Raw genomic sequence first — 26675 nt, 5'->3', positions numbered from 1 at the left:
ACTGACAGGAGAGCATACAGATCCTCAGTTATTGTTCTATATGCTGCATCTGATCGCTGCTGTACTCTCTATAGTCTGCTGGGTGATATTACTCTTCAGCACCTCCGTACACCTGGTATCTGAAAAATTTGGTGTAATGGGTGCGGGGAGATTTATATGTGGGCTGGTGGGGTTCGTGTGCCAGGGCTGCTTTTCAGTGCCAGTCCGGCCCTGCCAAGGACCACTACACCCAGCATGCTGCTAGAGGGAGTAAGTGTACTGTACATGTAGTGTGTAATGTGTTTGAATGTTATGTGTATAATGCATGAATGTAGTGTGTGTTACATGTCATGTGTATAGGGTGTGGGCTGGATGGTTGAGGCCGGTGATTGGCTGCAGCTCCTATGTATAGTGTAACTGAGGCCGGTGATTGGCTGCAGCTCCTATGTATAGTGTAACTGAGGCCGGTGATTGGCTGCAGCTCCTATGTATAGTGTAACTGAGGCCGGTGATTGGCTGCAGCTCCTATGTATAGTGTAACTGAGGCTGGTGATTGGCTGCAGCTCCTATGTATAGTGTAACTGAGGCCGGTGATTGGCTGCAGCTCCTATGTATAGTGTAACTGAGGCCGGTGATTGGCTGCAGCTCCTATGTATAGTGTAACTGAGGCCGGTGATTGGCTGCAGCTCCTATGTATAGTGTAACTGAGGCTGGTGATTGGCTGCAGCTCCTATGTATAGTGTAACAGAGGCCGGTGATTGGCTGCAGCTCCTATGTATAGTGTAACTGAGGCCGGTGATTGGCTGCAGCTCCTATGTATAGTGTATTATAATGTCAATAAGGTGATACGGTGTATTTTATTGAGGAAAAAATAAAGTGGTATTCAGTCCTTAAAGTGACTGTACCACCAGGCCCAGGCTGAAGCACTGGAGGCGGGCCAATCCACCCTTAGTGGGAGGAAACCCCTGCCCCTCTATGATAGGGTTCCATTGATTCTAATGGAGTCACGTCATGGAGGGGCTGGGGTTTCCTCCCACTAAGGGTCTGGTCGGCCCGCCTCCAGTGCTTCAGCCTGGGCCTGGTGGTACAGTCACTTTAAGTGGTGGTCACTGTATGGCGGTAATATTGGTCTGTATACAGTGTATATAGAGTCATTATGCGGTGGTCACTCTTTGGCAGTAATATTGGTCTGTATATAGTGTGTATATACAGTCATTACTGCCATAGATTGACTGCCACATAATGACTATATATACACACTATATACAGACCAATATTACTGCCATACAGTGACTGCCGCATAATATTGATCTGTATATGGTGTATTTAGAGTCATTATGTGGTGGTTACTCTATGGCAGTAATATTGGTCTGTATATAGAGCAAAAAATTCACACAGGAGAGGAGCCATTTTCATGTTCAGAATGAGGGAAATGTTTTACAAAGAAATACAGTCTTACTCAACATCAAATAATTCGCACAAAGGATAAGCCATTTTCATGTTCAGGATGTGGGAAATGTTTTACAAAGAAATACAGTCTTACTAAACATCAAATAATTCACACAGGGGCGAAGCCATTTTAATGTTCAGAATGTGGGAAAAGTTTTTTTTTACAGAAATCAGATTTTTAGTGACTCCGCCCACTGGACTCTTTACCACAGAATGGTCAGGGATTTCAATCAACAAGTTACACCGAATCTGTTCGCACAAAGATATACATCAATCCGCTCTGTTCTTCCTGCTCTATAATATGATGGCCATAGATTAAATAGGGAATAAGGAAACTGAGTCAGCTCACCATGTGCAGGGTAACGTAGTAGAGTCAATGGTTTCCCAATGTAGGACTGGAGCACGTGTAGAGGGCTGGGCTACACCACCAGCTGGGTAATCATGGAGAGAGGAAGTTCACAGCTCCAAATAAAGTCCAAAAGTTTATTGGGTGTCCATAAAATACATACAAAAGTTTTAAAATACACGCCCTTTTTATGGACATGCAATAAACTTTTGGACTTTATTTGGAGCTGTGAACTTCCTCTCTCCATAGATTAGATAGCATTGTCTTAGTGACTGCTCTCCTATTAAAGGGAAACTATCATGGCAGCTACAGAAGCCTTGAGAAGGCTGCCAAGACAGCTGATTGACACCATATTCTTTCATTGCTTGGGGGTAAAGCATCTAGGGGGTTAAACGAACAGTGTTGGAGTGAGAGAGCGGGTGACAACTGCAGATATACCCACTCCATACTTCCTTAAAGAGCAATGCCAGCAAAAAACTTTCTTTCTAATCGACTGGTGTCAAAGTGCCAGAGATTTGTAATTTACTTCTATTAATTAATTTCAGGTTTTCTACTAGTAGCTCTATGTGCCGGGCTCTGCTGAAGAGAGAAGACATTGGGGTGAGTATCAATAGGGCTCCCTCTCTCCCCCCTAGTACGGCAACCAAATTCTGCAAGGGAGGGCAGCAATTATGGATACATTGCGATATCAATGTGCCCCCTTACTCCATGGGATTAGGTGAGGATGGCATGCATCCTCACTTAACCCCTTGTGTGGAATACTGTCAGCAGCATCTGCCAAAATGCTGCATACTGTAATGTGCAGAACACCTCTCACAATGATGGGTGTTCTCCCCGGGCCTTTTTTGTGTGTTTTATTTTTCAGATATCCGTATCCAGAGGACTGCATCAAATTCGGTAGACTATGGCTATGACCAGCATTTTTTTTTTTTTAAATAAAATGGTCAGCGAGGGGTGTGGGGGTGTTCTTTTTTGAATAATGGACATTTCTCTATTGTATTGTTCTATTTTTATTTCAGGCTTAGTAGTGGAAGCTGTCTGATAGACGACATCCATTTCTAAGTCAGTGCCTATTGTTAGCTGGTATAAAATGGCTAACACTAACCCTCCTCCCAATATTACCCCAATACCCACTGTACCAGGGGTACTGGGGACAGCCGGGTACCAGTAGTCCCACAGTGTCAAACCTGGCTACTGGTACCCGGCTCTTGCCAGTACCACTGGTGCGGGGGGTACTTGGGACTTGGGTAATAATGGGGGGGGGGGGGGGTTAGTGTTAGCTATTTTATACACGTTAAAACTATTCCCCGACTTATTAATTGATTTTGTCAGACAGCTTCCATTACATTACAGCTTCCATTACTAAGCCTAAAATAAAACACGAGACAATAGAGAAAAGTTTTTTATTAAAAAAGAACACCCCCACACCCCTCTTTGATCATTTTATAAAAAAAAAATGCTGGGCATAGACGTAGTCCAACAAATCCAACATAATCCTCTGGATACTGATATCTGAATGACAAAAGGGAAAAACACAGACAAAAAGCCCACATCATTGTGACAGGTGTTCCGCACCTTACAGTATGCAGCATCTTGGCAGATGCAGCTTACAGTATGGCACACAAGGGGTTAAGTATGGATGCATGGCATCCACACTTAACCCTTTGTGTGCCAGACTGAACCATGTGGCCCCCAGGGGGTTAAGTGAGGATGCATGCCATCCTCACTTAACCCCATGGGGGGGGGGGGGCACATTGATGTCACAATGTACCCTTCCCAGCAAGGTAGGGGGTTAATTGCCCCATTTTCTTGCTGGGATGGGTGCAGTGTTGGGAGAAGAAGGGGAGCGCTATTGATACTCTCCTCCGACGTCTCTTCTTCAGCAGAGCCTGGTGCACTGAGCTACAAGTGTGCTAGGCTCTGCCTCTTCAAAGATGGAGCCTTCAAAACAGAAGCTGCAGCCACTGACTGGCTGAGATGACAATGCTCCAGCATCAGGGGAAAAATGCAGACCTGAAAAACGCCCAAAGTCTCAAAGACCTAGGGTCCTATCAAAGCAGCAAGGAAGCCCCATGCAAATCCAGTAGGCAACAGTAAAGGTAGGAATATTCAGTGCTGTACATAGGTAGGAGCCCATGTAATAAACTACATGACTGCCATGGAGAAAAAGTGTTTGTCATCTGATGGACCCACAATGATCTTTATAACCCCTTCACTATTTACCCAACTTCAAAGATTTAAACAGCCAAGACTGGAGTTATCTCCTATCCCGACCATTGTAGCGTGCATGAGCGCAGTGACCTGGGGTAACGATTTTAGTGCTCAAGTTATATGTAAAAAACAAACAAACAAAAAAATCAGCAGTGCATCATCCCAGCTATAGTTCTACATTTCTACCACAAGAGGGCAGCATATCACATAAAAACTCTGTTCCCTATAAGCCTAAATACTGGAGGCTGGCGCAGGTGGATGCTATTCTATGTTTACATATATATATGCCAGATTCTATCTGTCTATCTATCTATCTATCGATGTGTTTACACAGAGTTATCTGACAGATTTTTGAAGCCAAAGCCAGAAACAGACTATAAACAGGGAACAGGTCACAAAGGAGAGACTGAGATTTCTCCTCTTTTCAAATCCGAAATCTGTCAGATTTATCTGCCTGTGTAAACGCACCATATCTCCCAGTAATACATAGGATTAGTGTCTGATCTGGGAGAGCAGGATGTGAGAGAGTATAACTACAGCTCCTTCATGCTTTGTCACCCAGCTTTCCCAGACTCCTACAATGACTATACAATCCCTGGGCTGCAGGGTTGTGGGAAAGCTGGGTGCCCTCATTTATATCCTGTATATTTTCACCTGCTTTTTTGGGTTATTTTTAGCCTGGAAACAAGGTGAGATGTAAATGAGCTGAATCGTTTTCTCCAAGGAGACACTGCACAGATTTTATTTTACACAATTAGATATAGAAGATAAAACCGGATCCTTCATTTCCCGGTGAGCCCGTGCTGGAGCGGTGGCCATGTGGGCAGTCGCCTAGGGGCATCTTTCCAGGCGCCCCTGCACCATTACTTATTAAAGACGAGGATGGGGAGTATTGATCCTGCAGCTTCATTGAACTTGTCACATCTCATCCTAGAGGTGTACACTGAGCGATTTTTAAAGATTAACGATCGCAAACGAGATATATGTTTATCGTTAACCTGAAATTGTTCACCACATTACACAGAATGACAGTTAGTTACGATCGTTATTGCGATCGTTACTATGATCGTTTATTCCTTCTGATCCCAGAAAAACAATGAACAATGTGCAATTACAGTGAATGATTAGTGAAAAAATGCGGAACTTGAGCGAACGAACGCGGAATTACAGAGAACGATTAGCGAACAATTAACGATAATTTTAGGTTCAGATCTAAATCAACGATCAACGACATACGAATGATTTTTTGATCGTTGCCTGCAATTACACAAAACGATTATTGTTTAAATACAACGATTTAACGATTTTTTGCACGATAATCGTCCCGTGTAATAGGGCTAAGAGGCTGAGAGCGGCCACAGCTGATGATCCACATTCAACTGTAACAGAGACTTGTATGCTCCAAGCAGAAGAGACAACTTACATGTCATCATAGGAGGTGTGGACTAACAGTAAACACCACACTACCCCTGACCCCTGATCTCACATAGAGACATTTCCATCCCCCCCCTCCCCCCCCCCCCCTTTTCTGCCAACGCCCTTTGTTGATTGCCTCATATATGGGTACAACTAATATACGGAGTACTAGCTACTTGACCTAACCCCCCCCCCCCCCCCCCCCGACTGTGTACAATACCTACCTTTACTTGCCTGGGGACGCTGCCCTGCCTTTCTATTTGATTGGTTGATCTGTTTGACCTGATGACAGGTCGTCTTGTTTACAAAGTTACAGTTACCTCTTCTATGTGATTACTGTTGGATCCTAACGGGACCACCTACAAGGAAGCCATTATCGCCCTGATCTGCAATACCGTATGGAATACAAGCAAAGGCGATACTCTACCCCCTTCAGGAGGGGTCGTTGACCCATGGACTCTGCTGGTCCCTGGTCCTTACTTACCGATTTATGATATGGTGGTTCCCACTCCTACCTATACCTTTGTATTCCTATATCTTTATTGTTTATGTACAAAATTTCCTGTATGAAAAAATTCTTTCAATAAAAATCTTTGAAACGTAACTTACATGTCATCTGTAGTGTCAAATGGGGCTAAACTGCAACACTAGGCTCAGCCTATGAACAAAGGTGTAATATACTCCAGAGCTGCACTCACTATTCTGCTGGTGGGGTCACTGTGTACATACATTACATTACTGATCCTGTACAGATCCTGAGCTACATCCTGTATTATATTCCAGAGCTGCACTCACTATTCTGCTGGTGAGGTCACTGTGTACATGCATTACTTATCCTGTACCGATCCTGAGTTACATCCTGTATTAGGCTATGTTCACACAAAGTATGTTTCCGTAAAAGTACGGCAGTTGTTGAAATTGGCAACAACGGCCGTACTTTTTACGGAATCATACGTTGTCTTTTCTTCTATGGGATCTCGGCCGGAGCATATACACATAGGGGGAGATTTATGAAAGGGTGTAAATATACACCTGTTGTAAACTGCACACAGCAACCAATCACAGCTCAGCTTATTCCGACGATGACGATGATCTATCTTCATTAATCACCTTTACAATAGACCCCTAGGAAAAAAATAATTCACAGACTGAACCGGAGGAGGAGAAAGGGAACTCCAGCAAAAAAGACCGTACTTACAGGCTGGGAAACAGAAGGAGATATGCTACGCTTTGATCTCTTTTTCTGGCGAGAATGGTGACATTCCTTGTTACTCAGTGTTTTTTCAACGTAATCCTTTACCCATACAACCCGGAGCATATACACATAGGGGGAGATTTATGAAAGGGTGTAAATATACACCTGTTGTAAACTGCACACAGCAACCAATCACAGCTCAGCTTATTCCGACGTTGTTGTGGGCTACAGCTACGTGATCCGCATCCTAAGGTACACGTTCCACGCATGCCCAGTATGCACTGACCGGCTTTACACGATGCAGGACGCCATCTCCATTGGGCGGCATGACTGGTAATCATGTTTTTAATCATGTTGACACTGTATAATTAACCTGCCTCACTGTAGATAATATATGCTCACATTATGACACTTGTATCACATTTATTTATTATGTTTGCCACCTTGCTGATGAGTTATAGATATCGTATCCCTTATGATGTTGTTTGATTGCTGTGAATATATTGATTATGTTTGTGATAAATTAATTACATAATTACACTGTATGCACTTCACTTGTGTATTTAAAGACTGCTTTTTGGAACTTATCACTTATGCTTGAGAGAGGCTGATGTACAGCCGAAACGTTGCATGGCTTTGTGAATAAAGCTACACTTTTTTCACGATTTTTGGATGCTGTCTCCATATGCTGTCTCCATAGGCAGAAGGAAAGAGATGCAGAGGGTCAGGTATTAAAGAAGGAAGAAGAGTACCCCCAAGTGATATGATTTACTCAATGAGACCCCCAAGGACTAAGATCCCACTGCAGCCATAGGCTCTGTCACAGCTCCTTCCTAGATCAGATCCTCAATAACAATGTAACTGACCTGTATGTCCCAGTTATTATGCTTCCTTCTCAAATATTAGTGTCCCCTGTAGCCAGGTATAGTGCCCCCATTCCCAGTAATAGTGCCCCCTGTAGCCAGGTATAAAGCCCCCATTCCCAGTAATAGTGTCACCAGTAGTCAGCAATAATGACCCTGTAACAAGTAATAAAACTCTTTTGCAGCCAGAAACAAGGCTCCATAATCCATTATGATGACCACATTCCCCTATAATAACATCCCCTTTTGCCAATAATAAAATAATAAGGCCCCTGTAGCTAGATATGCCACCTGCAGCCAGATACAGTGGTCCCTGTAGACAGATAGGACCCCTATAGCCAGTGGTAATGCCTCAGTAGCTAGATACAATGCTCCCTACAGCCAGATACAACACCCCCTATAACCAGATATGCCTCCTATGACCAGATGCAATGTCCCCTGTAGTCAGATACAGTATGTCCTTTAAAACCAGATACAATGCCCCCTGTAGCCAGCAATGCCCCATATAACCCAAAACAATGCCTTGCAAACAGAAAGAAAGTTACACTTACTTCCCACCAATTTAACACTGTGCCTCCTGCAGCCAGATACAATACCTCTATAACCAGATACAATACCCCTATAACCAGATACGATACCTCTATAACCAGATACAATGCCCCTATAACCAGATACGATACCTCTATAACCAGATACAATGCCCCTATAACCAGATACAATACCTCTATAACCAGATACAATGCCCCTATAACCAGATACAATGCCCCTATAAGAAGATATAATACCCCTATAACCAGATACAATACCCCTACAACCAGATACAATGCCCCTATAACCAGATACAATGCCCTTATAACCAGATATAATGTCCCTATAACCAGATAAAATACCCATATAACCAGATACAATGCTCCTATAACCAGATACAATGCCCCTATAACCAGATACAATGCCCTTATAATCAGATACAATACCCCTATAACCAGATACAATATATAACCCCCTATAATACAATGTCCCTAAAACCAGATACAATACCCCTATAACCAGATACAATGCTCCTATAACCAGATACAATACCCCTATAACCAGATACAATGCCCATATAACCAAATACAATACCCCTATAAGCAGATACAATACCCCTATAACCAGATACAATACCCCTATAACCAGATACAATACCCCTATAACCAGATACAATACCCATATAACCAGATACAATGCCCCTATAACCAGATACAATGCCCCTATAACCAGATACAATACCCCTATAACCAGATACAATACCCCTATAACCAGATACAATGCCCCTATAACCAGTCAGAATGACCATTACCACTAGATATGCCCCCATAACAAAACACAATGTCTCCTTTAACCATATACATTATGGCCCCTTTACCCAGATACAGTGGCCCCTGAAGCCAGAAACAATGCCCTATGTAGCTAGAGAGGCTCTCTGTCGCCATATACAATAACAATAGTAGTTAGCTATGCCCCCTGTAACCAGATGCAATGCCCCATATTGTCACAGGCTGAAGTGTATTGAGTGTAGGAGACTGGACTTCTCCATACACATATTTGTTATAATGGCCGCCTATGGCAAACTGTGCACAATAGTCAAGATGAACATAAACACTAAACCCCAAAAGAGACCTGAACCCTACACAGGCAGAGCAGGCGGGAAAGTAGCGGCAGATATGTAATAATAATCACTTATTACCCTTATATAAAACTATGAATAAAATAGTAATTATATGGGAAAACTATTCTTATAGGAAGGGACTGGAACCTTTTATTAAATGTATTTTTTTTTTTTTTAGCAACATTATCAAATATCAGTATAAATCATAATAAAAAACTACAGCCGAGCGCATAGACCAAGATTTTATTCACCCTAATTCCTGCCAATTGCCGACTGTTCATTGTATGGTTAGTACACGTGTTTGTATTAAGATGTTTAAATAAAGATTATTGAAAATCATGATGTAATTTGTTTACAAACTGGACCCTTCAGAGCTTTATTAGGAGTTGGACTGTAAGTATGCATATCCATTGGCTCCTGGTATTTTTTGTTATTTTCTATTTTTAATCAGTTTTCTCCATGTAATCTTTTATTTTCTCACACACATAGGCGATTTGTGAGAGATTGACTACGGAAAAAGACTTATAGTCATGGAGGAAGAGCTGAAGATCATCTACAGCGAGGAGGACCAGTTCGTGGAGGATACGGACTTTCCCGTTGTCTACGAGGAACATGTGAGTGAGAATTCCCCATCCAGTATAGCAGGGTATAGCAGATAGGATACACTGTGGGATGTTTGTATAGAGATGGGGTTGTGTACATAGTGGGGTGTCCTGTCCAGGAGTATCTGTACCTGTAGATACTCCTCCCTGGTCACATGATCACATAGGTGCCCCCCCCCCATAGGAGACAGTGGTGATGGGAGGAGATGTGTAGAATGGGGAGCTATAAATACCTTACACCCTGTTACTTATTCCCCATGTTCAGCCATTTCCAACTGCCATTTTGCCATGTTCCATGCAGGGGGCGGGGCTTAGTTGGCCATGATAACTGCTGGGTGGTGGCTGTGGTCTATGGCCGGGCTCATGCACTGTGTGTGTTATGTGATCTCCAGCACCTCTGCGGACATAGGAAGGAATATACTCCTATAAGATAGAGGGAGAAATCACATAGCACACATACATGGGCCTGGCCTAAGACTTTATCCAGATGTGCAGTAATATGTGACAATGCTATCACTGGATCAGGATCTACTGTGTGATCTCTAAGGTCAAATAATAAAAAACAATTATAATATATATGGTACAGTATGGGATTTGTAGTTCTGCAACCTGAAGCTCTCCTGGTTGCATAACTACAAGCCCCATCCTCATGTTGTGGTGATGGTACAAGATGGGAGTTGTAATTATGCAACCAGGAATGCTCTAGGTTGTAGAACTACAACTCCCATGATCATGGTGTGGGGACAACACTTTATGGGAGTTGTAGTTTTCCAACTTGGAGTTCTCCTGGTTGCATAACTACAAGCCCCATCCTCATGTTGTGGTGACAGTACAAGATAAGAGTTGTAGTTCTGCAATCTGGAGCTCTCCAAGTTGCATCACTACAACTCCCGTCATGTAATGTCACCAGGGCATAATGGGAGTTGTACACAGCTGCTCCTGTGTTATTTTGGTGCGCAACTTGCTATGTGTACTGGCGCACTGGAGTGTTGTTGTGTTTCCCTGCTGTTTCTCTAAATAAAGAATTTAACAGCTGGAGAGTCACAGAGGGGGTGGCAGGGAAGCCTGCAGTGATATCCCCCCCCCCCATTACACAGCCACTGAGATGCTGACATACAAGAGGGGTGCCGCTGGACATTGTCCCTCTACGGGCTCTACAGGCAGATGGGGAAGCCTGGAGTGTAATCCCCCATCATACAGCACCGCTGACATGTCGCTCGGGTTTGTCAAGGGGGAGGTGCCCTATGGATAAACGGGGCCACCGCTTCTCTTGCACAATGTCCTGGGGATGGCCTATGGAGGGGAAGGCACAACGACTGCTGTACATTGTCCTGGCTATACGGGCAGATGGGGAAGCCAGTAGTGGAGCCAGGCTTCCCCGTCTGCTTGTACAGCCGGAACGTTGTCAAGCAGCACAGCTATGGACCCCCCCCCAGTGCACAGCAGCCCGGCCATCCTCCATAGCGGCCTAGCTGTGAGCGGTGAGGAACTGTGCCGGTCACTCTCCGTGTGTGAGACAGCATGGAGCTCCGGATTTGCCGCAAATGGAGGAGAGCACTGGAGGAGAGCGCGCTGTAACAAACCCGGCATGGTACAACTATTTATTGATATGTAATTACAAAAATGACCATGTCAGCAGGATTCTGTGTATTGTCTGCTAGATAAGTTCAAAGAATAAATTTATTTTTTGCATGATGACTGGAGTACTCCTTTAACCCCTTAAGGACAGAGCCTGAAATGGCCTTAATGACAGAGACAAATTTTATGAATATGACCAGTGTCACTTTATTCATTAATAACTTCGGGATGCTTTTACCTATGCGGCTGATTCTGAGATTGTTTTCTCGTGACATATTGTACTTCACATTTCTTGTAAATTGGAGTCGATACTTATAACGAATCTTTATGAAAAAACCCCAAATAACGTTAAAAATTGTGAAAAAATGCATTTTTCCAACTTTAAAACTTTTCTGCTTATACAGAAAATGGTTATACCACATAAATTATATATTAAATAGCATTAGCAACATGTCTACTTTATGTTGGCAGCATTTATTAAACTATATTTCATTTTTTTAGACAATAGAAAGCGTAAAACATTAGCAGCAAATTTCCAAATTTTCTGTAAAATGTCAAAATCAGATATTTTTAGAGACCTGTTCAGGTGTAAAGTGTATTTGAGGGGACTGTATGTTAGAAAGCCCCACAAAGCACCCCATTTCAGAAACTGCACCCCCAATACTCTGCAAAAGCACATCTAGAAAGTTTTTTTTAACCCTTTAGGGGAGTCACAGAAATAAAAGCTAAGTGTGCAAGAAATTTGAAAATTTTAATTTTCTGTGCAGAGATTTTATTGTAATCCAATATTTTTCATAATTATAAACCAATTACCAGAGAAATCCACCCCAATATTTATTGCCCCGTTTCTGCAGTTTATAGAAATACCCCATATGTGACCCTATTGCGCTATTTGACGCAACCACAAGTCTCAGATATAAAGGAGCGCCTAGTGAATTTTAATGGCTCTGTTATATTTGGTCATTTCTGACTGTACCACTTCAGGTTGGCAGAGGCTCTGGGGTGCCAAAACCTAAAAAACACCCCTAAAGGGGCACCATTTAGAAAACTACACCCCTCAAGGAATGTAACAAGGGGTGCGGTGAGCATCTGGACCCCACAGGTGCTTCACAGATTTTCAGAACAATGTGGCGTGAAAAAAGACAAAAGTATTTTTTACACTAAAATGTTGTTCTAGCCTTCAATTTTTCATTTTCACAAAGGGATAAAAGGGAAAAAAAAAACACAAAACATGTAGCGCAGTTTCTCCCGAGTACGGAAATACCCCACGTGTGGACATAAAGTGCCAAGCGGGCGCAGCACGAGCGTCCAAAGGGAAGGAGCGCCAATTGGCTTTTGGAAGCTGGATTTCACTGGAATGGATTTCAAGGGCCACGTCGCATTTACAGAGCTCTCGTGCTGCCAAAACACTGGAAACCCCCCACAAGTGACCCCATTATGAAAACTACACCCCTCAAGGAATCTAACAAGGGGTGCAGTGAGCATATGCACCCCACTGGTGACGGGCACAAATGTGGAACAATGTGACGTGAAAGTGAAAATTTTCATTTTTTCACTTTCACGGCACAAATGTGCCCGTCATCAAGGGGTCCATATCCTCATTGCACCCCTTGTTAGATTCCATGAGGGGTGTAGTTTCCAGAATGGGGTCACTTGTGGGGGGGTTTTCACTGTCTTGGCAGCACGAGGACTCTGTAAATGCGACATGGCGTTCATCATCCATTCTAGCCAAATCCAACCTCCAAAATCCAAATGGCGCTCCTTCCCTTCGGAGGCTTGCACTGCATCCACATGGAGCTTTATGTCCACATGTGGGGTATTTACGGACTCGGGGGAAATTGCTCTACACATTTTGTGTTTTTTTTTCTCTTTTAACCCCTTGTGAAAATGATAAATTCAAGGCTAGTTCAACATTATAGTGTAAAAAATATAATATTTCATTTTCACGCCACATTGTTCCACATTTGTGCCCGTCACCAGTGGGGTCCATATGCTCACTACATTCCCTGAGGGGTGTAGTTTCCATAATGGGGTCACTTGTGGTGGGTTTCAACTGTCTTTGCAACACAGGGGCCTTTTAAATGCAACATGGCCCTCGAAATCCATTCCAGCCAAATCCAGCCTCAAAAAAACAAATGGCGCTCCTTCCCTTTGGAGGCTTACCCTGCACCCGCCTGGCGCTTTATGTCCACATGTGGGGTATTTCCGTACTCAGGGGAAATTGCTCTACACATTTTGTGTTTTTTTTTATCTTTTTTATCTTTTTAAAAATCAAGACAAGATCAATGATTTAGAGTAAAATTTTTTTAAAAAATTACACTAAATGTTGGTCTAGCTTTGATTTTTTTCCATTTCCACAAGGGGTTAAAAAAGAAAATGAACGCAAAACGTGTAGGGTAATTTCCCCTGAGTACGAAAATACCCCACATGTGGACATAATGTGCCATATGGGCACAAGGCAAGCCACCAAAGGGACAGAGCGCCATTTAGAGGCTGGAATGGAGGATGGAGACCATGTCGCAATTACAAAGCTCCTGTGCTGCCAGGACAGTAGAAACCCCCCACAAGTGACCCCATTCTGGAAATTACACCCCATAATCTAACCCCAGAATCTAACGAGGAGTGCAGTGAGCATATGGACCCCACTGGTAACAGGCACATATGTAGAACATGTGCCGTGAAAATAAAAAATACCATTTTTTTCATTTTCACGTCCCAAATGTGGCCGTCACCAGGGGGCCATATACCCGCTGCCCCCCTTGTTAGATTCCTTATCGGGTGTAGTTTCCAGAATGGGGTCACTTGTGGGGGGTTTCTACTGTCCTGGCCGCACAGAGGCTTTGTAATTGCATCATGGCATCCTCTTATGGGAATGGCGGCCATACCTATTTAGTTGGGGAAAAGGGACAATTATTAATTTATTTGGGGGTATTAGGCCAATTATTAGTTTATAAGGTTGAAAATGACAGATGTCCATCAAATTCAACCTGTGTTGATCCAGAGGAAGGCAAAAAACCCTTGTGAGGCAGACGACAGTAGCCTCATCACAGGGGAAAAATTCCTTCCTGGCTCCATAATGGCGATCAGAATAATCCCTGGATCAACGTGAGCCCTGAAATAGGAATAAGGGAAGGAATTTAGAAAATGTAGAACTCCAATGACGTGTGGTACGCCTTGAAGCGATCCAGTATGCAGAGGCCGGGGTGATCAGGACAGGTGTCACACTGGAAAATGGCGTCCGCCACACTCTGCACTTTTTCTGGGGTCTCCTGTTTTCCAGTGTGGGGACGTCACCTGGAAAATGTTGTCCTGGTGCGATACGGGGTCCTTCATATCCAGAAGCGCTGGGTCCGCTCCATGGCTGCTAAATATTAGGGCTCTATTACTGCTTCTGATATTCTCGGATCGTGCCGCAAGGTACAGTAGCTCGGGCAGCGAGGGACCAGAAGAGGGGGTGCTGGTATAAAATTTATCCCCGTACGGGTGGTAACCTTTATCCAGCAGTGGGAAGATCAGTTCCCGAACGATCTTCCCACTAACTCTGATGATGGGGGGGGCATCTGGGGGCTGGATTCGGGTGTCCCTTCCTTCATACACTCTAAGGTTACGTGCACACTGCGGAATGGCGAAGGATAACCCTTTGTGCATTCCACAGCTGGCACCCACCGGCAGACTGATGCAGGCGCGTGTCTCCGTCTGTGTCATAGACTCCATTCTATGCACGGGCGGATTCCGCTCTCCGTCCAATGTGTTCATTGTTTGGACGGACAATGGAATCTGCCCGTGCATATAATGGAATCTATGACATGGGTGGAGACACGCGCCTGCATCAGTCCGCCGGTAGGTGCCAGCTGCGGAATGCACAAAGGGTTATCCTTCGCCATTCTGCAGTGTGCACGTACCCTAAATCTGTAAGTGTACCCTGTAAGTGTACACAGAGTTTGTAGAATTTCACGCCATACCGTCATCTCTTATTGGGACGGTACTGGCGAAAAAGACGTGTCTGGGGGGCAGCGTACGCTACGCTACCCCCAGACACGTCACTGGATGATGAGGATGAGGATGAATGGAGGAAAAAAGGATCCCCCCATTCATCCTCACTGGCTGTTTTGGTGTCGGAGACAATAATAGCGTATGCGTTATCAGCAGACCGTGGCAGTAGGATATAGAAAAAAACACCCTACGCCAAAAAGGATGAGTCGCTGGTTAGCAGCGCACTTACGTGCAATGCTGATCAGCACTCGGCGGTAGGGTGCGGGAAAAAAAAAAAAATAATAATATTGGAAAAAAAAACAATTTTCTACATGCTGAACATCCCTGTAGCTACTGATAAGTGTATAATATACACTTATCAGCCGCTAGGGGGCAGTATTCCGGAAAAAGCCGGAAAAAGCCGACGAGGGACCCGGAAAAAGCCGAAGGGGAGCGACGGAAATAGCCGAAGAGGACGACGCGAGAATAGGACGCCTCAGACCCGGAAGACGCCGATCGGGACCCCGGATCCGGTGAGTATGTCCCAAATACCTGCTCTGGACCCCCCCTACACTTATATCACCGCGATCGGCCGGTCGGTCCCGGCCGGCTGATCACGGCGATCGGGACCGTGGCACCGGGCCACCATTACTTTTATCAGTAATGGCGGTCGGTGCCGTCCTCGGACAGCACCGACCGCCATTTTTTTCCGGGTCATCGATGACCCGAAAAGCTGCAGATCGCCGCTATTGGCTGATCTGAATTGATCAGCTAATAGCGGCGATCGTCAGCACGGAGGGGGTTAATCCCCCCCCAGTGCCGACAAGCTATGGTGGTCTGCTGTTAGTAACAGCAGCCATCATTACCCGATCGCCGCGTGTTTACACGCAGCGGTCGGGTAAACATCGGGCGTAAATTTACGCCCTGGTGCGTTAAGTACCAGGCTGCGAGGGCGTAAATTTACGCCCGATGTCGTTAAGGGGTTAATATATATATATATATATTAGAATGCACTCTGATATATTATTAGGTGTAACATACATTTACTGGCAAATAGCTGCTATACTGTAGGCCCCAAACTGTACGGGTGACGCCTGCCTCAATGTCAAGCGGCGTTGACATGTCAATTCTTGGAGCGGAGAGCGGAGGAGAGAGGAAGCGTGTGAGCCCTCTCATAGAGTCTCTGTTTAACACTGAGGCTTCTGCCACAGATCTTTGCTGCCCCGGTCTTGCAGGCCAGATGTGGCTCTTTTGATGGCCGCATCTGGCTCACAGCTCACCTACTGCCTGCCCGGACGTGCTCCTCCAATCCAATCAGCACAGAGTGGGAGCGTGGGGCTGCTGTGGCTGTCAAAAGGAGGCTGTCCACTGTCAGACACTTTTGGAACGGGCAGTGCTGCGGCTGCAGCTCCTCTCTCAGCGGCCCGCGGTCTCCTGTGATCTTCCAGTGCCGGCAGCATGGTAAAGAGACGCTGCCTGTGCCGGATGTGTCAGGCAGCCTTTATCATAAATTATAGAGGCTGCAGAGGCAAGCGACCCAAGCAGTGTCTCTGTACTATGCTGCCTGCGCCGGAAGATCACTGGAGACCGCACACTGCCGGGAGAGGAGCTGCTGGGAACGGGTGACAGGTGAGCTTTTGTTTTTTTTTTCTGGTGGGGAAGTGCGGGGGCCGGGTTGGTGGCAATAGTAGGGCACTGCACAGAGGGGAGGAGCTGGATTGGGTGACTATATAGGGCACTAGGGGGGGTATTGGCTACTATATGGGGCACTATTGGGGGGATTAGATACTAAATGAGGCACTATTGGGGCGTATTGGCTACTATATGGGGGGGTATTAGATACTATATGGGGCACCATTGGGGGGGTATTGGCTACTAAATGGGGCACTATTGGTGGGTACTTGATATATGGGCATTATGGGGGTATTGGCTACTATAGAGGGCACTATTGGGGGGTATTGGATACTACATAGGGCACTATGGGGGTATTGGCTACTATATGGGGCAATATTGGGGAGTATTGGATACTATATGGGGCACTATTGGGGGGAATTGGATACTATATGGGGCACTAGTTACTATACCGGGCGCTATGGGTGAATTAGATACTATACCAGGCACTATGGGGTATTGGCTACTATATGGGGCACTGTGGGGGGATTGGCTACTATATGGGGCACTAATGGGGGGATTGGATACTATATGGGCACTATGGGGGTATTGCATACTATATAGGCCACTATTGGGGGGATTAGATACTATACCAGGCACTATGGGGGGATTAGATACTATACCAGGCACTATAAAGGGATTGGCTACTATATGGGGCACTGTGGGGGATTGGCTACTATATGGGGCACTGTGGGGGGATTGGCTAATATATGGGGCACTATGGGGGGATTGGCTACTATATAGGGTACTGTGGGGGCATTAGCTACCATAAGGGGAACTATGTGTGTGTGTGTGTGGGGGGGGGGGGGGGGGGCATAGTGTGCATGTGGGGGGTAGTGTGTGGAGGGGGTCAGGTGGGGTAGTGTGATAGTGGAGGGGGTCAGGTGGGGTAGTGTGTGTGGGGATGGTGGTCGGGTTAATTGCGGGTTAACAGCAGAGGGGACATTATTACTATACGGAGGGTACAGCACGGGGCATTATTACCATATGGGGGCACAACATGAGGCATTATTGCTATATGGGGACACAGCAGGAGGCATTATTACTATATGGGGACACAGCAGGAGGCATTATTACTGTCCGCTTATGACGGCATACCCCGGATGTTTTAGGACCCTATCAACGCCCCTGTACTAAAGTATATGACGATCTCACCATATGTATACTGCTTGTATATGTACAATGTATATGTATATGTATACTGCCCATCCCGAAGGTGCAGGGTAGGAGGGTAGAGATAGTAGGGAGCACCTATGTCCCTAATAGGCCCTATGTCAGGTGCACCAAACTACCCCTGCTTGCTCAGAGAACTGTCGGGGTGTAAGCACCCTAATAAAAGCGACCCCTGCCCGGTCCAATTCCTCTCCAATGCCCTATGGTCACCCTATCATTTACTCCCAACTGGTTCCATCCACAAGGAATAGTCGGGGGAGATTGTTACGGCAGCTTGTAGCCGGCGCCAAAACAAAGAAAGTTGTAAAAAAAATACACACAAAAAATGGCCCAAAAAGAACATCACATGTTGGCACAGTCACATGCCCTGGGTGTAGCATATGGCTCCACCCACATTAGGGCATTTTTGCCCTGACAGGTCCCTGAGCGAGCAGGGGTAGTTTGGTGCACCTGACATGGGGCCCATTAGGTACAAAGCTGCTCCCTACTATCTCCATCCTCCTACCCTGCACATTCAGGATGAGCAGACCACCATTCATCTACTAGCAGTATACATATGGGGACTGGTCTATACCATGCAGCAATTAGACAAAGACCCAGGCTTCCCTTGTATTCTCTCTCTATCGCCTCTCTGCCTGTGTCTTCAGCTCTGTACCTGGTATGGACCTGACAGATTCTCCTGAAAGCTGAGCTGTGATTGGTTGCTGTGGGCCGGCGACACCAGTTTCAGTGTTAAGCTAAGTGCACACAATGTATTTTTTATGACAAGAATGGCCGTTCTTGTGATAAAAGATTGCACTGCATTGAACTCTATGCAAACAGCATTTTTTATTCACACGCTGTATTGAACAATGGCGGTTGTTAGCTACAGCTGCACAATCAATTGACTTGTCCATTATTTACGGCCGCTAGTGCAGGAACAACAGCCGATGTTCAGACTCTGGTCACCATTTTGATGGCCACCATATTGGATCAAGGGCAAATTTTCCAATGGGAAAATTCACAAACATAAGTGTGCCGGTTCACAAACAGACACTCAGCTAGAAAAGAGTGGGGTCCTCCTAGCCAGAGCTCCGATTCTGCAGATTATTGCGCCTTGTAATAAAGACAATGATCATCGACTGATTGGTTATTTTTGGTCCTGACCTACAAACATTGGCCGCCGACTGCGCATCACTACGTGTAATAATGATGCACGGCCGATGGCTGATGACTGTATAAAGAAAATAATAAAGTATATACATACCTCTGCCCGCTCCCCGATGCTTCTGTCCGCTCCCCCATATTTTCCTGGCTTCTGCCCGTTGTCCGCAGCTGCCAGTGGAACTTCACAGACCATCTCTGGAGTTCCACCAGCGGCTAAGGACAGCGGGCAGAAGCAATGAAGATACTGGGGAGCAGTATGCAAGAGCAATGTGATCGGCTTAGTAATCCCGCTGTCTGCCCTCTCCATGGAAAAGGTAGAGACAGCCCCAGGACCACATGGAAAAACCTAGATGTTATCCATATGGTCCTCGGGCTGCCCCCCACCTTCTCCACAGAGCGGACTGACAGCGGGATTACAAATCTGACCATTTTACTTCATAGCCCACTAAATCAGCCCCCCGTCTGTTTTTGGAAGAAATGAGTGTGTGTCTAATCCTGGATGAGCAGTGTAATAGTGCCCCCACCTACACCCTATCCCATCCAAGCACATAGGTCAGATGGGCACAGAAGGAGGTCTCATGCTCAGCAATATACCAATGTCCTCTGCTTACTCTCTCTATTTCCTATTTCAGGCTGGACTGGATGACGGCGAGGGTGAGTTTTGTCTATAATATCTCTATGTATCTATGTATCTCTACAATGTATAAAGCAGTTCTCTAAACTAACGCTTTTCTATTGTTTTTTCTTCAGATGAAGAATCGGATTTCGGGTGAGTAAATCTAAACTGAAGATATAAAACTTGTGTGACCCTATAATTCCTCCCCTATAGACCCCGATCATCACTGATGTCTCTAATGTGTGTTAGTTTTTCACTATCTTCTCTATTCTATCACTAACAGGAGCGACATCGACGACATCGCGGAGGATTCGGACGATTGGGAGTAAGTATCTCATAGTCTCGTCTTAAACAACAAGCCTATAAAAATTACAGGTGTTAGGAGCTTTTTTTTGTTGTTTTTTAAGGGGTAATTCAGCAAAAAAAATTCTTTTGAATCAACAGGTGCCAGAAAGTACCAGAGATTTGTAATTTACTTCAATATAAAAAAATATCCAATACTTATCAGCTGCTGTATGTCCTGCATGAAGTGGTGTATTCTTTCCAGTCTGACACAGTTGCTCTATGCTGCCATCTAAGTCTGGGACAGGAACTGCACTGTAGCAAATCTCCATAGAAAACCTTTCCTGCTTTCCAGACTGGAAATAATACCACTTCCTGCCGGACATTCAGCAGCTGATAAGTAATGGATGACTTGGGATTTTTTAATGGAAGTAAATTACAAATCTCTAAACCTCTGGCACTTTTCTGGCACCAGCTGGTTTGAAAGGAAAAACTTTTTGCTTAACAATCCTTTCTACTACCTTCTTATTGGTGAAGTTCTGCCAGAAAACTGATGTCTCCAACGTGTGTTTGGTTCTCACCATCTTCCCTATTCTATCACCAACAGCAGCGACGACATCGATGAGCGTCTGGAGGATTTGGAGTAAGTATCTCACAGTAACATATAGTATATTAATATAATCAGTCACAGACATGTTTGCAGGGGATCACGTATTAAAAAACAAAACTTTGAAAAACAGCATTTGGAGCTTTCTGCATTTTGGAGTGCCAGAGATTTGTCATTTACTTAAAAATCTCAACTCTTCCAGTACTTATCAGCTGCTGCACGTCCTGCAGGAAGTGGTGTATTCTTTCCAGTCTGACACAGTGCTCTCTGCTGCCACCTCTGTCCATGTCATGAACTGTCCAGAGCAGCAGCAAATCCCCATAGAAAACCCCCTTCTACTCTCCAGACTGGAAAGAATACACCACATCATGCAGGACATGCAGCAGCTGATAAGTAATGGAAGACTTAAGATTTTTTCATAGATTACAAATCTCTGACATTTTCTGGCACAAGGTAATTTAAAAGAATTTTTCTTTTTCTTTTTTTTTTCATGTTACATTACTTGTATTGTTTTCTAGCAAACCTTGCAGCATTTTGTTTGAATAAAGTGTTTTTCTTGTGTCTGATTTTTGTGGTTTTTCCCCATAGCAGAACATGTGATTCATTGGTTTCTCTTTGAAGCTGCATTTTCACATACCAGTTTTTTTGGAAAGCTGCCATTGCAGTTTTTAAGCCAAAACCAGAAGTGGATTCAAAGTAATGGGTACAATAAAGGAAGCGCTTATATGTCTCCTACCTGCCGGATCCACTCCTGATTTTGGCTCAAAAATTCCAGTGGCAGATTTCCAAAAAAACTGTCTTGTGTGAAACCAACCTCAATCACATGAACTGTAAAGTGAAAAAACAAAAACTTTTTTTTTCTTTACAACGAATGTCATTGCATATCAACAATCAAAAATAAATATACAAAAATATAAATGTCATCCATCCATTTGAAGTGAAGGAGGCGGGATCCGTTTCAAGTCCGCTCAGATCCCGCCTCCTTCACTGAGTGGCTCCTGAGAAGTCACGTCTCAGGCCCGCATCAGACACACGGAAGCGGCTGGGAATCGGGAACCGGAGCACCGCGATGCGGGACCCGCCGCTGGAACCGGGGAGGTGAGTGGACGGCTTTTTCCTCGGCCACCTCCTCCCCGGTCCCAGTAGAAAAGTGCCCCCCCACTGGAGTACCCCTTTAACAAAACACACAGCACATATGTAAAGAATAGACGCCATACCTAGAGCACACACCAAGGTCCCAATGTGACGGAAACCACCAAGAAGACAAAATCACTGATTGTGGTGACTTTCACATCTCATCCCAAATCCCCAGTGCTAACAGCGCATTTATAGTCCCATCATCTGGTCTAATAAATCTGGGCCAGTGGATTTCCAATGTACATGTTTCTATAAAACCTCCCCCAATATGCAGCACTTGGAGGACAGACTAATATCCCCTTTATAATATGCAATTATTTTTTATTATTATGTAATAGGTGGAAGATGGCCGTGATGGACGCCCCGTGGATTTTCAGGTAATTACACCACATTAAAACAGCAGAAAAAATCAAATAAATCATTTTTACAATAGCTTTTGCCCCCGCTCGCACAAATCTCTGCCCGTTCCATAGACTCCGTTCTATGGTCGGTCAGATTCCGCCACCCACCCAAAGAATTGACTTGTCACTAGAACGGAGTCTATGGCACGGGTGGAGATGTGGTCCAGCGCGTGTGGCCTAATCCGAGGCGGGTTACTAGTAAGTAATTGAAGAGGAAAGTTTTCTGCTTGAAATTCCTCTATTCAGCTCTGGCAGAATAGGAGCAGAATTCAAACCCCATTGACTTCTATAGGATTCCCCTGGAGGAATCGGCCCAAAAAATTTACAGGTCAATTCTTTGTCGGATGGCGGATCCGTGTCAGAAAATTCTGATGGAAAATTCTGCTGTGTGAATAACAGAGCGGAAATCCCATTGAACACAATAGAAAATTGTTCTATTCATAATTTATGGGAAGAATTTCACGCGGAAATTTAGGGTGTGTTCACATTATGGAATCTGCACGAATAACCTGCCATGGATTCCACTGCTCGCATCTCCTCCTGTTCCATTGACTCCATTCTATGGTCGGGGGATTCCGCCATCCGCCCAAGAATTGACATGTCAATTCTTTGGGCAGATGTCGGAATCCGCCCGATTATAGAATGGAGTCTATGGGACAGGTGGAGAGGCACACGGGTGCGAGCAGGGGCGAGCGGCGGAATACACTGGAGATTATCCGTGCAGATTCTGAAGTGTGAACACACCCTAAGAGCAGATCCTGCTTCAAATTCCTGGCCTATTCCTCAAGGGGAAAACTGGCAGTGATGACAAGGGGTTAATAAATATCCTGATGGATTTCATGTTCTTATTGAGAGGTCACAATAAATAACATTTTCTGAAAGTTTCAAATGGGACCAAGTACCAATCCTCCTAACCAACCCTATGTTCTCTGTTACAGAGACGACAAGTACCCGCTCTACAGTTGGATCCCGAGCCTGGAGACCATTGTGTAAGTATGAAGAAGCAGCAGAGATATAATCATCCATCTACATGATATGACAATATGAGTCCATTTATATCTGTGTTCCCCACCAAACACTCACATATGTATATTCACATATCCCCAAACACTATGGGGCAGATTTAACACACGAGCTGGTTTCTGATCTATATACAGTGAGACTCACGAAGAGGAGGAAGAGGACGAGGCTGCGGACATCCCCTGGTGAGGGCTCAAACCTTATAGTATTGGGAATACATGTTTATTCTTTAACCATCCTGTATAGAGAGAGGAGTGTGGGGAGGACAGGATAGGGGGCGCTCTAGTTAGACATAGAATCCTATTTTCTATTTATTTTTACTGCATCTTCCCCTATAGACTCCGATCATCGTGAGGATGTCTCTAAATATCATTATTGTCTCTTATTAATGACGTTCTGCCAGAAAACTCATGTCTCTAATGTGTGTCTGGTTTTCACTATCTTCTCTATTCTATCACTTACAGGAGCGAGGACGACACCGAGGAGGACACAGAGGATTGGGAGTAAGTATCTCATAGTCTCGTCTTAAACAACAAGCCTATGAAAATGACAGTGTTAGGAGTTTTTTTTAAAGGGGTATTTCAGCAAAAAAAATTCTTTCAAATTAGCTGTAGCCAGAAAGTGCCAAAGATTTGTAATTCACATCTATTAAAAAAAATTCCAGTACTTCTCAGCAGCTGTAGGTTCTGCAGGAAATGGTGTATTCTTTCCAGTCTGTTGCTCTCTGACATCTAAGTCTGGGACAGGAACTGCCCAGAGCAGTAGCAAATCCCCATAGAAAACCTCTCCTGCTTTCCACAATAGAAAGAATACCACTTCCTGCAGGACATACAGCAGCTGAGAAGTAATGGAGGACTTGAGATTCTTTAATGGAAGTAAATTACAAATCTCTGGCACTTTCTGGCACCAGCTGTTTTGAAAGAAAAACTTTTTTGCTGAACTATCCCTTTAATTTTACATTAGTTGTATTTTTTCTAGCAAAATTTGTAGCATTTGGTTAAATGTAAAACTAAAAATGTAAAACTTGTGTGACCCTATAATTCCTCCCCTATAGACCCCGATCATCACTGATGTCTCTAATGTGTGTTAAGTTTTCACTATCTTCTCTATTCTATCACTAACAGGAGCGACATCAGCGACATCGCGGAGGATTCGGACGATTGGGAGTAAGTATCTCATAGCCTCGTCTTAAACAACAAGCCTATGAAAATTAGTGTAAGGAGATTTTTTATTTTTTAAAGGAGTAATTCAGCCAAAAAATTTTTTCAAATCAACTGTTGCAAGAAAGTGCCAGAGATTTGTAATTTACTTCTATTAAAAAAAATCTCCAATACTTATCAGCTGCTGTATGTCCTGACGGAAGTGGTGTATTCTTTACAGTCTAACACAGTTGCTCCCTGCTCCCACCTCTGTCTGGGACAGGAACTGCCCAGAGCAGTAGCAAATCCCCATAGAAAACCTTTCCTGAATACCACTTCCTGCAGGACATTCAGCAGCTGATAAGTAATGGAGGACTTCAGATTTTTTTAATGGAAGTAAATAACAAATCTCTGGCACTTTTCTGGCACCAGCTGATTTGAAAGAAAAAAAAATGTTTGCAGAACTATCCTTTTCTTATTGGCCAGAAAACTGATGTCTCTAATGTGTGTTTGGTTCTCACTATCTTCCCTATTCTATCACCAACAGCAGCGACGACATCGATGAACGTCTGGAGCATTTGGAGTAAGTATCTCACAGTAACATATAGTATAGTAATATAATCAGTCACACAGACAAGTTTGCAGGGGGATCTGGTATTAAAAATTAAACCTATGAAAACAGCATTTGGAGCTTTCGTTTTTAAAAGGGGCTGCCACCTCTGTCCATGTCATGAACTGTCCAGAGCAGCAGGAAATCCCCATACAAAACCTCTCCTGCTCTCCAGACTAGTAAGCAAACACCACATCATGTAGGACATACAGCAGCTGATAAGTAATGGCAGAGTTGACATTTTTTCATAGATTACAAATCTCTGGCATTTTCAGTCACCAGTTGATTTGAATTTTTTTCTCTTTTTTTCATGTTACATTACTTGTATTGTTTTCTAGCAAACCTTGCCGCATTTTGTTTAAATAAAGTGTTTTTCTTGTGTCTGATTTTTGTGGTTTTTTCCCCATAGCAGATCATGTGATTCATTGGTTTCCCTTTGAGGCTGGATTTACACATGCCAGTTTTTTTGGAAAGCTGCCATTGCAGTTTTTGAGCCAAAACCAGAAGTGGATTCAAAGTAATGGGTACAATAAAGGAAGCGCTTATATGTCTCCTACCTGCCGGATCCACTCCTGGCTTTGGCTCAATAATTACAGCGGCAGATTTCCAAAAAAACTGTCTTGTGTGAAACCAACCTCAATCACATGAACTGTAAAGTGAAAAACAAGAAACGTAACAAAACACACAACACATATGTAAAGAAAAGACGCCATACCTAGAGCACACACCAAGGTCCCAAAGTGACGGAAAACACCAAGTAGACAAAAGCATTGATGGCGGTGACTTTCACATCTCATCCGGCTCCAGCATTTTTCTGCTAATAAGGAAAGGGAGGTTTTTGATAAGAATTCCAATAAATATAAAGCAGAGACAGTTGAAGTGAATTATTCTATAGTTACCCACTCTTGACACTTCCTTAATACTTCTCAACACTTTCTCCCACCTATCTTCATCTATCCTCCCGATTACTCCCTCCCATTTATCCTTACTTTTAGTCCCTATATGTTGTTCCATTATAAGGTGCGAGTATATTGTTGTGATCTCTTTCTTTTTAATTGATCCACTCCTTAATTTTGTAACTAATGGGCTGGGGCTACATCCTTGCAACTTACTATTATTCTGACTTGCAACTAACGCTTTTCTGCATCTAACATAAGAGAACCAGTGTCTTTCCTCTATCTTGTATTCTGCTTTTAGACTGTCCCAACTCTTATGATGTTTCCGTCCATTATATCTCTGTTCTCACCCCCACCCCATCCAATACTTTTACTACTCCCAATTTCCTAACTTCTCCTAACTCATCATTTAACCATAATGGGGCAAATTCCATTACTCCCTGATTATTTAGAGATTTTTTTTACCCACTCCCACGTTCTAACTAAGGGCCCTATTCCACCGGCCGATTATCGTTTGCATAATCGTTAACGATTTACGATCTCAAACGACCGCTATTGCGAAAGACCTGAAAATGTTCACTCATTTCCATGGAACGATAAACGTTACTTATGATCGTAATTGTAATCGTTTTTTTCTTCGCTATTTATTCGCTATTGCGTTCGTATCTACTGCGAACGACCGAACAATGTCTTATTCAATGCGAACGATTTGCGAACA

At 44.1% G+C, this 26675-nt stretch overlaps 1 protein-coding gene across 4 annotated transcripts; it reads left to right on the top strand.

The window, feature by feature from the left end:
* Nucleotides 1-9602: 9602 nt before the first annotated feature.
* On the top strand, nt 9603-25093 carry LOC138776684 (uncharacterized). Of its 4 annotated transcripts, none has more exons than XM_069956177.1 (11): nt 9603-9721; nt 19882-19903; nt 20006-20018; nt 20149-20190; nt 20758-20790; nt 22230-22268; nt 23231-23281; nt 23450-23497; nt 23777-23815; nt 24437-24478; nt 24999-25093. In XM_069956177.1, exons 1-11 carry the CDS (start codon nt 9638-9640, stop codon nt 25036-25038), a joined length of 453 nt encoding a protein of 150 aa, XP_069812278.1. In that variant the 5' UTR covers nt 9603-9637; the 3' UTR covers nt 25039-25093. The 4 variants fall into 4 exon arrangements, with proteins under 4 accessions (XP_069812278.1, XP_069812277.1, XP_069812276.1 ...); XM_069956176.1 differs by having other exon boundaries at nt 20755-20790; XM_069956175.1 differs by having other exon boundaries at nt 20000-20018.
* The last annotated feature ends 1582 nt before the right edge of the window (nt 25094-26675 follow it).

The sequence above is a fragment of the Dendropsophus ebraccatus genome, unplaced genomic scaffold, assembly GCF_027789765.1.
Source record: "Dendropsophus ebraccatus isolate aDenEbr1 unplaced genomic scaffold, aDenEbr1.pat pat_scaffold_462_ctg1, whole genome shotgun sequence".
NCBI classification, from domain to species: Eukaryota; Metazoa; Chordata; class Amphibia; order Anura; family Hylidae; genus Dendropsophus; species Dendropsophus ebraccatus.
The sequence above is the reverse complement of the archived record's forward strand: the minus strand, read 5'-3'. Positions and strand labels throughout refer to the sequence as shown.